The sequence below is a fragment of the Coregonus clupeaformis genome, chromosome 13 (assembly GCF_020615455.1).
Source record: "Coregonus clupeaformis isolate EN_2021a chromosome 13, ASM2061545v1, whole genome shotgun sequence".
In the NCBI taxonomy this organism is placed as follows: Eukaryota; Metazoa; Chordata; class Actinopteri; order Salmoniformes; family Salmonidae; genus Coregonus; species Coregonus clupeaformis.
The window spans coordinates 20,724,103-20,736,742 of NC_059204.1; the positions used below are offsets into that span (position 1 = coordinate 20,724,103).

A 12,640-nucleotide genomic window follows, 5' to 3' on the forward strand; every position below is an offset into this window, starting at 1 on the left:
CAGTCGCACACACATACAGGAGATGAAGGGAGCCCAAATATCCGCTGCTCTCTCTGCTCATGGCGACACACCTTTAGACACTCTGGCCCAGGGAGAATGATCTCTTTTATCCCAGACAGGCCCTGTGTGAGGGGCTCTGGCTCTCTGGTGGGCCCAGACTGAATGTCAGCGCTGCCATTGAGCTGACCTTACCTGCTGCTGTACATGGAGAGAAAATATAATTGTTTCACCTTTTGGGTTGGATCGACCAGGAAATCCAATACATGCAGGGAAAAAGGGTCAGGCATACAGGGAGGGCATGGCAGTCCTCTCACTACATTTTGGTGTGCGTATCTCACTGTGTCTGTGTATTTAGGCTATGTGAGGCCGGGATAGTTTAATGGCACTGTGAATAAATGTCCTAGCCAGGTTGAGGGCGGCGTTGCTCTGCTCTGCTCAGTGCTTTGGCTGGCTATGTAACACTGCCTGCCTGCCTGCCTCGTGGTTTGTGTGTTAAGCCCTTTTAGGATGATTTAATGGCCTTAGCTGGCCTTAGCTCTCCCACATCTCAGACTACTGGAGCTGCTTTGACCCTACTCCTAAATCAAGCTGCCTGACACCCTGGTGCTGTGGCTGCCTACGCCCGAGTCCTCCTGTCCCCTCTTCTCCTCTTCTCCTCCCCTCCTCTCCTACCTCTCCACAAATAGAAATGTCATGAATAGAGCTGAAATGATTCCTTATTCTCAGAGAGGCATGTTTGTTCTACATAACATATTTCCATCTGAACGTTACGCTACATTGTGCCCTGCTGAACGCACCCTGGACTCTCACACTCAGAGAGGGAATGGGAAATCACGCTGGTCATGCAGGGAGTCATTATGCTGCTCAAGGCCCATCTTACAGCTGATTAGGGATTGTGTGTGTGTGTGTGTCCGTCCGAGGAACTGCTGCATTGATTTGGATCTGTTTGCTGAGCACTCGGAGCAGAAATGTGGCGTAGGAACACCTGGAGAGAGGGGGGTGTCAGGAGGCACTGTTCCACATGTGCGCGCACACACCACCCCACCTCTGATTCCTACGTGAGGACAGCCTGGGATCCCAATCAGCAGCACTTTAAAAGCTTTCCTCTTTCTCCCTTTAATCGCAGGCTCAATTTGTCACCGGAGTGTCCAATTTCTGATAAGCGCTTGACTGAGAGAGGCAGACGAGGTGGGGGGAAGAGCAGCACAAAATGGATGCACCTGCTCACAAATGAAATCAAGCCACTCCATCTTCATTTCTCTATGCTGCTGCGCTAGCCCGCCTGGAACAATGCTGTTGTGCATTAGCTCTGCTCTTTCCACACACACACTCAGGCTAGGTCTGAAAGGGCACCCTATTCCCTATATAGTACACTAGCTTTGACCAGGGTCCATTGGGTCAAAGTGTGCACTATATAGGGAATAGGGTGCCCTTTTGGACAGACTGAGTCAAGCCCATTTGAGACTAAACCATAATGGAGAGGCTGGGCTGCACAGTTGTGTTTGGGCTGGGCCAATCTGTGGGGCCATGGGAGAAGGTGCTGGCTGGTATTAAACAGTTTTTCACTAGGTCTGACAGGTCAGAAAACACATAACGCTGGCATCTGGCCCCCTCTCCTTTCTCCGCCTGCTTGTGCAGTATGCACTCAATCACACACACATTTTAGACATACTCACACACATTTTGAATCAGGCTGCACAGTACGCACACATTTTATGTCACATTCATTCGCATATCAGGCGGCAGGTAGCCTAGCGGTTAAGAGTGTTGGGCCAGTAACCGAAAGGTTGCTGGTTCGACTCCCCGAGCCTACTATGTAGGTGAAAAATCTGTCGGTGCCCTTGAGTAAGGCACTTAACCCAAATTGCTCCTGTAAGTCGCTCTAGATAAGAGCATCTGCTAAATGACTAAAATGTAAATATCACACGCACACATTTCAAAGCGCTCACACACACATATTCAAGATGTGTTAGATTGTATTGCTGGGAATGTTACCGTGGGCATAGCTGTAATTCCTTGCCTAACTGGCTGTGTGGTAGGTTTCTCTGAGGCAGGCCCACACCACGACTGTAAAATATTAGTGCTTCTGAAACTCTAGTGTCCCTTCAGGGGACAACCCACAGACACCAGGCAGGATTCTCACATTAACCCCACCTCACTCACTCCCTCCCGCCTTTCTGTGGTATGGCTTGTAAATGTATAGGGTTGCAAAATGTTCAGTAACTTTCCCAGGTTTTCCAGAAATCCCAGTTTGAAGATTAAAACCAGGAGGGATTAAGCAGGACATCTGGGAAACCTTCAACTAGGATTTCTGGAAAACCTGTGAATTTGACCTGAATTTTTCAATGTGCTATCTGCAGTAGTGCTGTTACAAACAGTACATAGCTTGGTATAGGTGTCAGTCATCTCAACATGTGACTGCCTGGCTGCATTGTTGTCTCCTTTTGATAAAGAGCTAAACTCTGTGGGATTTAGAAAGATAGAAAAGGAACAATGTTGCTCTTATATGAGGACGACTAGGCCTATCTCAGGGCTGTAGTGTGGTTAGCCTACACCTGAGAGGGTATACTGTAGAGTATGGGCTCTCCTCTCCCGTGGCATGTAAGTCCCTCTCCCACGCCGGCATCTGTCATCCGCCAATCTGTGTTTGAACAGTTGCAGACCAGGGCTGCTCCAAACCAGAGGAGCGGAACGTGCGTAATGTGGCTGGAGCGTGGAGCAGATTAAAAAAATGTTTGCAGTTGGCCTTCTCTCCCGTTCCAATGGGGTGTCACAAATGGGTGTCACAGCCTGTGTAATTGGTAGCAAGACAACGAATGAGCCCATGCAGCAGCACCATAGTCTTAAGTTTGTAACGGTGCTAAAGTTGTCTATCAACCGTAAAATGTGAGCACAACAGCGTCACTTACAACTGAAGTATCTGATCATCAATAGATTAGAGAAAAGGCAATTTTGTTTTTTTAACACAGCGGCCGCATATCATCAGGTAGGTCCTTGTTTAATAGCCTACGACAAGTTGTTGAACTGTTACGATAACCTAGTTCAAAACCAAATAGTACATAGTCACAAAAGTACGTGGGGTGTTTGTTAAATGTTCCTTTTAAACAAAAAATGTATGGATTGAATTTGGAGCGGGGAAAGGACGTTGAGTGCCAGAGCGGTGCGCAAAGAAGTGATGAGTGGAATTTCCAACCGCTCAACTCCGCTCACATACTCTGCTCCAAACCCAACTGCCAAGTGGTACTCTGTTAATTGCAGAGCAGAAAGAGTAATGGCCGCCACAGCCACAGATCCTTGCCACGGCTGTTTTTATAAAACTCCCTGGGCTGATTTAATTTGAAAGGCAAGCAACTTAATCAGATTTAGCGTTAGGTGTATTTAGAGTGTGTCTAAATCAAATGTAGGACTTTTAGTTGGTGTGTTTAAAAACCTACAGCTCTAGAGCGCTGCACATAGATCTCGCTGTGGTTTTTAATGCATGTCAGCCATTGGGATTTCTCTCTCCTCTTTCTCTCTCTCTCACATTTTTAGGTTTTTAGACTGTCACATCTCTGGAAGCAGTTGGTTTTTCCTCTCCAGCCCTCTGACTGTCTGTACTGTGGATGGATGTAGATTAGATAGATGGGTAAATAAATAAGAAGCCAGGCATCCAGGCATCCTTCAGTTTGGATCTGCTCTGTATTGGCGGGGCCGTCCACACATTTTACATTCGGTGTAAACACGTCCGTCAAATGACACTAGTAGAAGGGACCAGGGAAATTGGTATTCCGGTCAGCATGCGATGCATGCACCTCTGTCGGCTTCTCAAGACTAGTGCCTTAACTTTGAGCATGGACACACACACACATACTCCAGTCTCGCACCTCCCACATCAAGGAGCCATGAGTGGTCATTACAGTGAGTGCCCGACTAGAGTTGTGGTGGCTGGACAAGACTCTCCATGGCTTACTGGCCCACAGTCAGTCCTTTCAGCCCTTGAGTAGGTGTGTGTTGTAATGACTATAGCCTCGGGATGCGATCAGGTCAGGACACCACCAGGTCATATCTCCTGACTCATACATTCACTCACTCTACTAGTCCTAGGAGCCATGTGTCTGAAATGGCAGCCTATTCCCAATATAGTACACTCGTTTTGACCCAGGGCCAATAGGAGATAGGGTGCCATTTCAGAAGCACCCTCTGTTTCCTTCCCCAGCTAGGCAACAATATATCATAGTTTCCCTTCGAAATTCAACGTATTATGGATGAATGTCTATTTTTGATGCATTAATTCCATGTGATTACAGGGTTAATTCCTCATGGTTACAGGGTTAAAACAGAAACAACTCAAAAGGTTAACAGTATAGCCATTCATTCTGAGTGGTTAGGGCTATGGTTTGGGGAAGGCTTAAAACAAAATAATAGAAAATGACGCGCTAGGTATCGTCAGTGTTCATAATATTCTCACAGCTTGCTAAAGCATTGTGATCTGCCGTAGCGCAGTGGTCTAAGCAGCAAGCTCCTGTTCGTTTTTTTGTAAGCGCCGCGGAAGTCATATATCGACGTTCTCAGGACCTTTTCAAATGTCCAAAATCACCGGCTGTTTCTAGTGACCAGCATGGATGAGGAGCCAGTCAGTACTCTGTTGGCTGACTGGCTAGGGGCAGGGCCAGAGGCTCTCATTCAGGCTAAAGATGAGAGCCACTGATGTTAAAGACCGACACTACGCAATGGATGAGGAATGAGGCCAATGGGGTGATAGGAGGGCTCATACATTTTGTGTTTTTTTCCTCCCCCCTCCCTTTCGTGTCATGACATCACGTCCTGTTAAGTGCTTCTGCTCTAATTGTAAAACAGACTTCTCCTCCTCTGTGACACTGACAGTCCGAGATCATCCAAGTGCGGACTGATCACTATTTTAGGTGGAGGCTGTTTCTGGCTCACTGGCTGGCAGCTCCTCTTCTCCTCCATCCCCCCTTCACATTTAATTAGAGAAGTGTCAGTTAATCTGTTACCCCCCAAACTAAGTGCCTAAACTCAGAGTAGCTCTCTCTCCCTCAACCACCAATGCGATTTCCTTGTTTGATTTTTGACACCTTTGGTGTTGCCTGTTTGGAAACAGTGCCATACTGACTCTCTCTCCCCTCCCTCACTCACTCATTTAAATACACAGTACACATACATTCTCTTTAGTTGCAAATAACATTCCAGATTGATGAGGGCTGGCGTCTCTATGGTTGAAAAAAAATAAGTCAGCCAGCCCAGGACTAAACACCTCAGGATCTGCTACAGTCATCAGGAACTCTTTTGTGTGAGAATGTGGTACACACACAGTGGAACAGAACATCAGTGCCTGTGGGCCCTGGGCTAGCAGCAACACTGTTTCATTCAATCCTGTTCCGCTCTTACTGTTTGTACAACCCAGATGGGCTAATGAAGGCCACACTGATGTGGACAGTCAGTTCTGAGTAACACACACAAGAGCAAGCGAGGGCTTTTTTCATTTAGAATGCTCTGGTTCGGAATTCAAGGGTAAAAAGCTTTTCTTTTCTTTCTGTTTCTCTTTCTTTCCCCCAGGCATTCAGCTCTCCTCGCTTGCAAAAGAAAAGTCATTTAATTCTCCCTGGTAGAATCCGCACACACACAACACACTAAGGATACAATGAATTTCTCCCAACAAGATTTTTCCTTGGCTCTATTATGGACACTATAACCTCAGGGTAAACACAATTAAATAACAGCAGCACACAGCCTGCTCTGCTTTCTCCTCTCCTCCCTCAGCCATTATCACAAACAATGGAACAACACAAAGGCTTAGCTCTCTTAATTGCTTTCGCCTTTAATTGGGAAAGACTGCTAAGGACTAGCTGTTAATGCAACCAACCAACCAAACAGGGTTTTCTTCTCACCTTGTTTTTATAACACGGAAGCATTTTTGGAATCATCTTTTCTAATGAGCTGCTTATTTTGATGCTGAACTCTTAGTTTTCACTCACACACACACACCACACACACACACACACACACACACACACCACACACCACACACACACACACACCACACACACACACTGGCATGCACTAGTTTTCCCCTTACATAGGCTACACTACAGCTAAACCCCTCTTCCAGCCCCTACAGCATTGGGTTGTTTTTCTCTGCAATTAGCCCTATAGTACATTTCCTACAGTTCCTCCTGGATGTGTAACCAATGCAGATTGCCCTGACGTGGGGGGATATTGACCAAAGCAATCAGAGGCATGATTATAGCTGGCTGGTGGCATTTTCTAAATGGTCCTCTCACACAGTTTTTTCTCCACAGATGGGAGAGTTGTTCTGCCCCTGAGAAATGGAGGAAAGATGAGACAAGCCTTGAAGTTGTGGATGTGCATGCATCAGTCTTCAAATACGGCATTATCTCATCACTTCACTCTTATAAAAATAGGCTCACCCAATGATTTAAGATACTATTATAGATGTATGTGAGTTGTGGTGGAGACTGGAGAGCCACTTGCTGCGTCATCATGTCATGGGGTCCCTAATGCCATGATGAAAGCACCAGGGGTGTCTGGGTCACTCAGTGTTAGACGCCTGGCTTAATTCCAGTGGCTGAGCCATGACTCCACAAACACACTTCACGCAAGACGAGTAAGGATTGCAATTGGCTGGATATACAGGTGCCTGCCTGGGTCACTGCAGAGTAAAGTCCACACCATACCAATCTAACCCACCTGGGTTTTACCCTGTGGGCAATTAGGAATCCGTTGGAGTAGCAGAAGCCACAAACACACACATACAGCCCTGCTGCAGCATCTGATATTTCATAGCTGTGCTAGAGATAGTCTTACTGCACTATCTGAGTGTTTGTATTGTTGAAAGAGCCTGTGTTTTATTTTCTGTCTGATGTGTATTTGAAGTGGATGTGTCATAGTGACTGGGTGGATGTCAGGCCAGGGCCCTGTCTGTCTGTCTGGTTTCATCATCTCTTGCTGTAGTCTCTCTACAACTCTAAAGCAGAGTGTCAGCTGGAGCATTACCGTAGGCTGACCTTTGCTGCTGCGCTCCCCAGTTTTCTGACATTCAGGGGCGCTGTGGGGGAGGAGGATTGTGTGTATGTTAGATGCCTCTGGGTGTGTATAAAACAAACCAATCGAAAGTTGGGATCTTGCTTTGACTGGTAACCCTCCCTTCCTCGTCTATCTAAATTCTACACGTCTGCATTTAATGTGAGGTTGACTACCTCCACCCCAATGCCTTTGTGTTCTTGAAAACATTCTTGTAATCCTTATCGAGAAACGTTGGCACTAAGATGAATGGAGAGAGAAAAAGCGGAAAATCTCCCTTGCGGTTTTAAGACCGGCACTGAAATTCGCCACATCACCCTGGCCGCACAGAATGGAACAGCAGCAAATCCTTAGATCTGTCTGCTGGTAAGAGAGAGGGCACTCCTTCTACCACCCTCTCCCCCCGTCATGCCACCCTTCCACCCCCTCCACAGCCCCCAACTGTCCTCCCCAAGCTGCCCCCCTCCCCGACCCCATACCCCCCCCACCCAGACCCCAAGGTGCAGCACAGACAGCTCCATCTCGGGTATCTCTCTCTGTGTAACTGCCAGCTTCATTAAGGCTTGTTTTCTTTCCCCTCGCTGGGAGGTTTTAAAAGAGCTGTCATCCTGACCTTTTTCAGCGCCTGTGTTTTAAAAGAGTTCATCTCACCCCCCTCCTCTCCCTTCCCCTTTCTCTCCCCCCTCTACGGGGGACAGGCGCTTTTAAGCCGCCACCCTGCGGCAGACGGCCATGCCAAGGTTGTTGGTGGGTAATTGCCTCCCTCATAACAACGCGGTGTGTGTGTGGTTTTTGTCTGTGCTCCAGTGTTTGTTCAGATGCCACATGGCAGCAAAGGAGAAGGGCACAGGGCAACGCACTCTGTCGACTTAATTTGCTCCCTGACTGTCCTTCCGTGCTGATTAAGCAAGCATCTGTGGTGTTTTGAATACTGTAAGTGAAGCAGACTTCAATTAAAGCTGTTCTCTCTCTGCTGCTGCTGTTACCTCCGATTATGGTACTCGGTGGCAACCTCTCACACACACACAGCCTCACTATTCAAAGTACCTTGTTATTAATTTTTTTCATACGGTTGGGTCTCTATTACTGTACTTTGTTTGATGTCCCCTAAATGTACCGCTACACATGTTGTAGTGCTATCCTCTTGAGGCCTGGTTGGGGACCGTAGTATTGATCTGGTACTTACTGCCATGTTTCTACTACTGCTCTCTGGAGTCGGTTCTTTGAGTGGAGTGCACCACACACACACATTCATATAAGGGTAACCTATTCCTCCTGCCAAGGTCTTGTAGAGGCAATGCACAGGTAGCTGCAGGGTCGTACCACCTAACTAACACACGGTGTGTGACTGTGAGAGAGTAATTTTAAAGCTGCCAATGCCTGTTGGCAGAATCAGCCCCACGTTTTACCACTAGCTGTTTGATGTTTTAATTGGAGTTGTTATTCACATCAAATGTCACCTTTACCTGATGCTCCAGGTGTGAAACACTTTCTAATTGAATGGTAACTATGTGTCCTCCCTGAACCTTCCCCCCCCAGGGGACCGAGGGTTCTATTAGCCATCCCTGTGCTGCTCTATACTATTACTGTAGTATCGCCATGTAGCATATGTGGCCCTGCAGCTATGTCTGACCTCTTCCCCCCCCCCCTCTCTCTCTCCCTCTGCAGTGTGAGGAGGACCCAGTGTCCCATGTTGCATTAGTGTCTGTGTGAAATGCTGGCCTGTCTGCCAGGGCCAGGTGACCTCTCCCTCCAGCTTCTCTCCCACACGCAGATGAACACTGGACTTCAGAAATGTAAGTGTCTCTACTCTACTCTCCTACACACACAGAACACACACACCAGGTTGCTAAAATCCTGCTGCCCACCCCACATCAGATGAACAGAGCTGCTGAGTGCTGGCCTGGTTCTCTCTAACAGCCTTGTGTCAAAACCAAAAGAGACGACTGAGAAAGAAAAAGTGTTGTGCTCCAATACAATAGATCACAATTCAAGGAGAAGTCAGGGGATGAGTCTGCACTAATAACTTGCTTGGGAAAGTTCTGCGCTCGCCTCCCTCCCTCTCTCACCCATCCTCCCTGTCCTCCCCCCTAAAGACCTGTCTCCCACTGGGATGCGTTCCGGTGATAATGAGGAAGCCAATCTCGTTAGGATGAGAAACGAGGCGGACCAGGCAGCCAGTCAACAGCCAGCCACCAGCACACTGAGCAGGATGTTTGTGTTTGTGTGTGAACAACACGCCCTTCTCTCAAGCAGTCTCACCTGTCTCCATGTGACACCACAAAACCCCCACCCCTCCCTCTCTCCCCTGGGGTGAGGTACTGAACAGGTGACATACCTCTCATATACACATACACCTTATGGATTATTATGTGTCAGTCAATAGTCGTAAATCGTTTCGGTGTTTGCCGTTACTGAATTCATTTCTGAGATTACTATGGTTTACTATCACATAATGGTTACAGTGCCCAACATGTACAACCTAATGGGAGTAACAGGACATACATGTTGTGTTGAACAATGGACACCCATGCATGTCTTTCCCAGTCTTTTTGGTCCCTCAGAACTGGTGCAAAGTCCTGTAGAAAGCTTCTCAAATCTCCTATCCAGGACCTTGTAAATGACATTATCATAAAGGAAAGGAAAGGGGATACCTAGTCAGTTGTACAACTGAATGCATTCAACTGATATGTGTCTTCCGCATTTAAACCAACCCCTCTGAATCAGTCATGTACATTATTGATCAGACCCACCCAGCCCAGGGCATAGCCACCCCAACAGACAGCTTAATTTAGATTCCCACATCTCCCCCTCTCCCTGAGGCTCAGAGATTTCTAGAGAATGTCCCCTCATACTTGGAGGAATCTCTTTCGCTCCCAGCCCCAGTCTGACCTAGTTCCGCAGCAGTTTTGTGTGTTATAAAACGCTCTCTGTCTCACTCCGTCTCTATGGCTCATCAAGACTGTAATTTCAGAATCACTGTAATCAGCCTACCCCCAGGAGCACAGCAGTGTCGAGCGAGGGGGAGTCTCGCTAAGTGCCAACGTCCGCCATGTTGTTTTGTTCCATCTCCTCTCCTCTTGCAAGAAGGCATGTGACAGAGTACAGTGGAACAAGCTTGGTTCTGAAAAGGTCCACTCCGTAATTCGAAAAACAGCAAAATAATGTAAATCTCAGTGGGCCTTTTTATGTCTGTCACCTGCTGCACTGCTGCTGTGTTCTGTGATGCACATCAAAGTAGTAGGGCTGAAAGTAAAAGTTTGATTTGTTGTTCTCCCTGATAGTCTGGTGTGATCCATTTTGTTGATTGGGCATATATCACTCGAACAGGGGCTATTCTGAAGGAAATGTAGATGTGGAATTGTTCTCTTTCTCGCTAAACTAGTTCTTGTTCATTATTTTCTCACACAAGAATCCCCTTCCTTTTCATCTGCTAGGCTTGAAAGCAATGATAAGGAAGGCGTTGTAACATCAAAATCCAACTGAGATATTTCATTAGGGGTTTATTCTGTCTTCAGACCACCCCTTTCAAACAACAACAGAAAAATATGTTTTCTCCCCTTGTCCTTCTGCCTCTTTCCCTGCTCAGAGCTCCCTATGGAGCTGCTCCCATGACGATATCTGGAATCGAGAGCTGTTTGTGTGTTTAAAGGCATCCACATGTTTCCCTTCCGAAACAGTTTGTGCATATATTAGATGACGTTGTTGTTCGTTTTGGACATGGGTAAGGTTTTTTTCAGCTGTTTGGACACACAAAACGTTTTCTCGAGACATGCCGAAGTCGGTAGACGAAGTCTATGCCCCTTCGTCGTGATCGGTCAACAGTAGGGATTCTTCAAGAAAGTCCGTCATCAACGAGAGACAACTCGTTTTCATGCACAGTTGTTCATTGAGAAATACTGCACCAAACATCTTTTACATCTAAGATCTCCACTGCAAAAACGTCAAAATTAATGACATATTTCTTGAGTTATCTTAGATTAATTCTGACTATTTTTCGGAAGTGTATACTGGCTACGGCATCTCAAAATGGACAAACAGTACTATTGTTGCTTTGTTCTAGTTTTTCAAGCGAAGGTCTTTTAAGGGAGTATGCGAGCACACTCGTTTAGTTCTCGGCTAGGCGCCAGCCCAACTGAAGCATGCTGACGCCTTAAGGCATCTGTCCCATAGAATAGGGACTGTCACACAGAGCCACAATGTCCTGTCTACAGGGCCCTGGTTGGTCACACAGAGCCACAGGATCCTGGCTACAGGGCCCTGGTTGGTCACACAGAGCCACAGGGTCCTGGCTACAGGGCCCTGGTTGGTCACACAGAGCCACAGGGTCCTGGCTACAGGGCCCTGGTTGGTCACACAGAGCCACAGGATCCTGGCTACAGGGCCCTGGTTGGTCACACAGAGCCACAGGGTCCTGGCTACAGGGCCCTGGTTGGTCACACAGAGCCACAGGATCCTGTCTTCAGGGCCCTAATTGGTCTAACAAGGGTTCTTTAGTGATGTAGCAGGCCATCTATCTCCAGGCTGTCGATACATGCCACAGAACACATTGTCTCTCTGACATCATTTTTGACAGTAAAGACTGGACTTGGGACTGTAATTTTTTTCCCCCAAGGTGAGGAGTGTCATCAGTGGTAAGGGGAATACGTATTAAATATCTTAAGAAATTCTCATGGAAAGGAGCTAGGTGTAGAGTAGAGCAGGGCGGTATGAACAAAAAGTTATAAATTAACCCATTTTGCTCTAAAGAGAAATAAAAAGAATTATGCGCAGTTACTTTCAATTAGTGGCAGGGCTCTAGACTGACTTTTCCAGTGCCAAGTAAGACATTCAATAAGTTTGCTATTTCATCTGACATGTTCAGGGACTGCATGATGGATATTTTGATGTGCAGCATGTCAAAATAGGATTCAGAATGGGCAGATTTATTTTAGGCTCTTTAGAGATTAATTTGCCTGCATCTTTTTTGTGCATATTGGCTTAGGCTATATGCTACATAATTCACCACATGAGGAAGTGGGAACTCAAAACACATTAGCTAGATTGCTAACCCTAAATGATATTGTTGCTAGATAGTAGTGCTGAGCGATTAGTGCTTCTTGAGGTCGGTTTCGGTTCCAGTATTTATTTTTCACAGATTTTGGTTTCAATCTTTTTTTAAACATTAAATGCACTATGCATTATGTGGGCAGAATGCTGTAACCGCACAATAAAACAATTAACAAAAGTCCCATGATGGTAGTGACTGCCCATTGCAGCTTATCACTTAACCATCATGTATTCACATTACTTTACTTTAATAAAATATTACATTTGTTTTATTTGATGACTTTATTTCATTTCAAGTCATCTCATCGCTAGAGCTGCTGCCTATTCTGTCTGACAAATTCACTATTTAGTAGTTCTTCAAAGTAAATAAGGCATACTTTTATGACTGCTGAATACCAACTATCAATCACTTAGATCATGTATTTTCAGGTAGAGATACCTCACGAAGCAACTGCTCTCTTATCCCGCTTGATCGCGCATTCTTCTGTCTCCCTCCATGTCTGCCCCACACCAACCTAACATAGCAAGCGTAAAAGAAAGACACAAACTG

The 12,640-nt window shown here is 46.4% G+C and overlaps 1 protein-coding gene across 1 annotated transcript in view; it reads left to right on the top strand.

The window, feature by feature from the left end:
- Positions 1–12,640, top strand: part of LOC121579431 (protein FAM222B) — a 55,802-nt gene that overhangs the window by 33,672 nt on the left and 9,490 nt on the right. The window contains exon 2 of the mRNA XM_041894019.2: positions 8,710–8,837. Coding sequence (XP_041749953.2) covers positions 8,756–8,837 — 82 coding nt within the window. The 5' untranslated portion in view covers positions 8,710–8,755. The remainder of the gene's footprint in view (positions 1–8,709; positions 8,838–12,640) is intronic.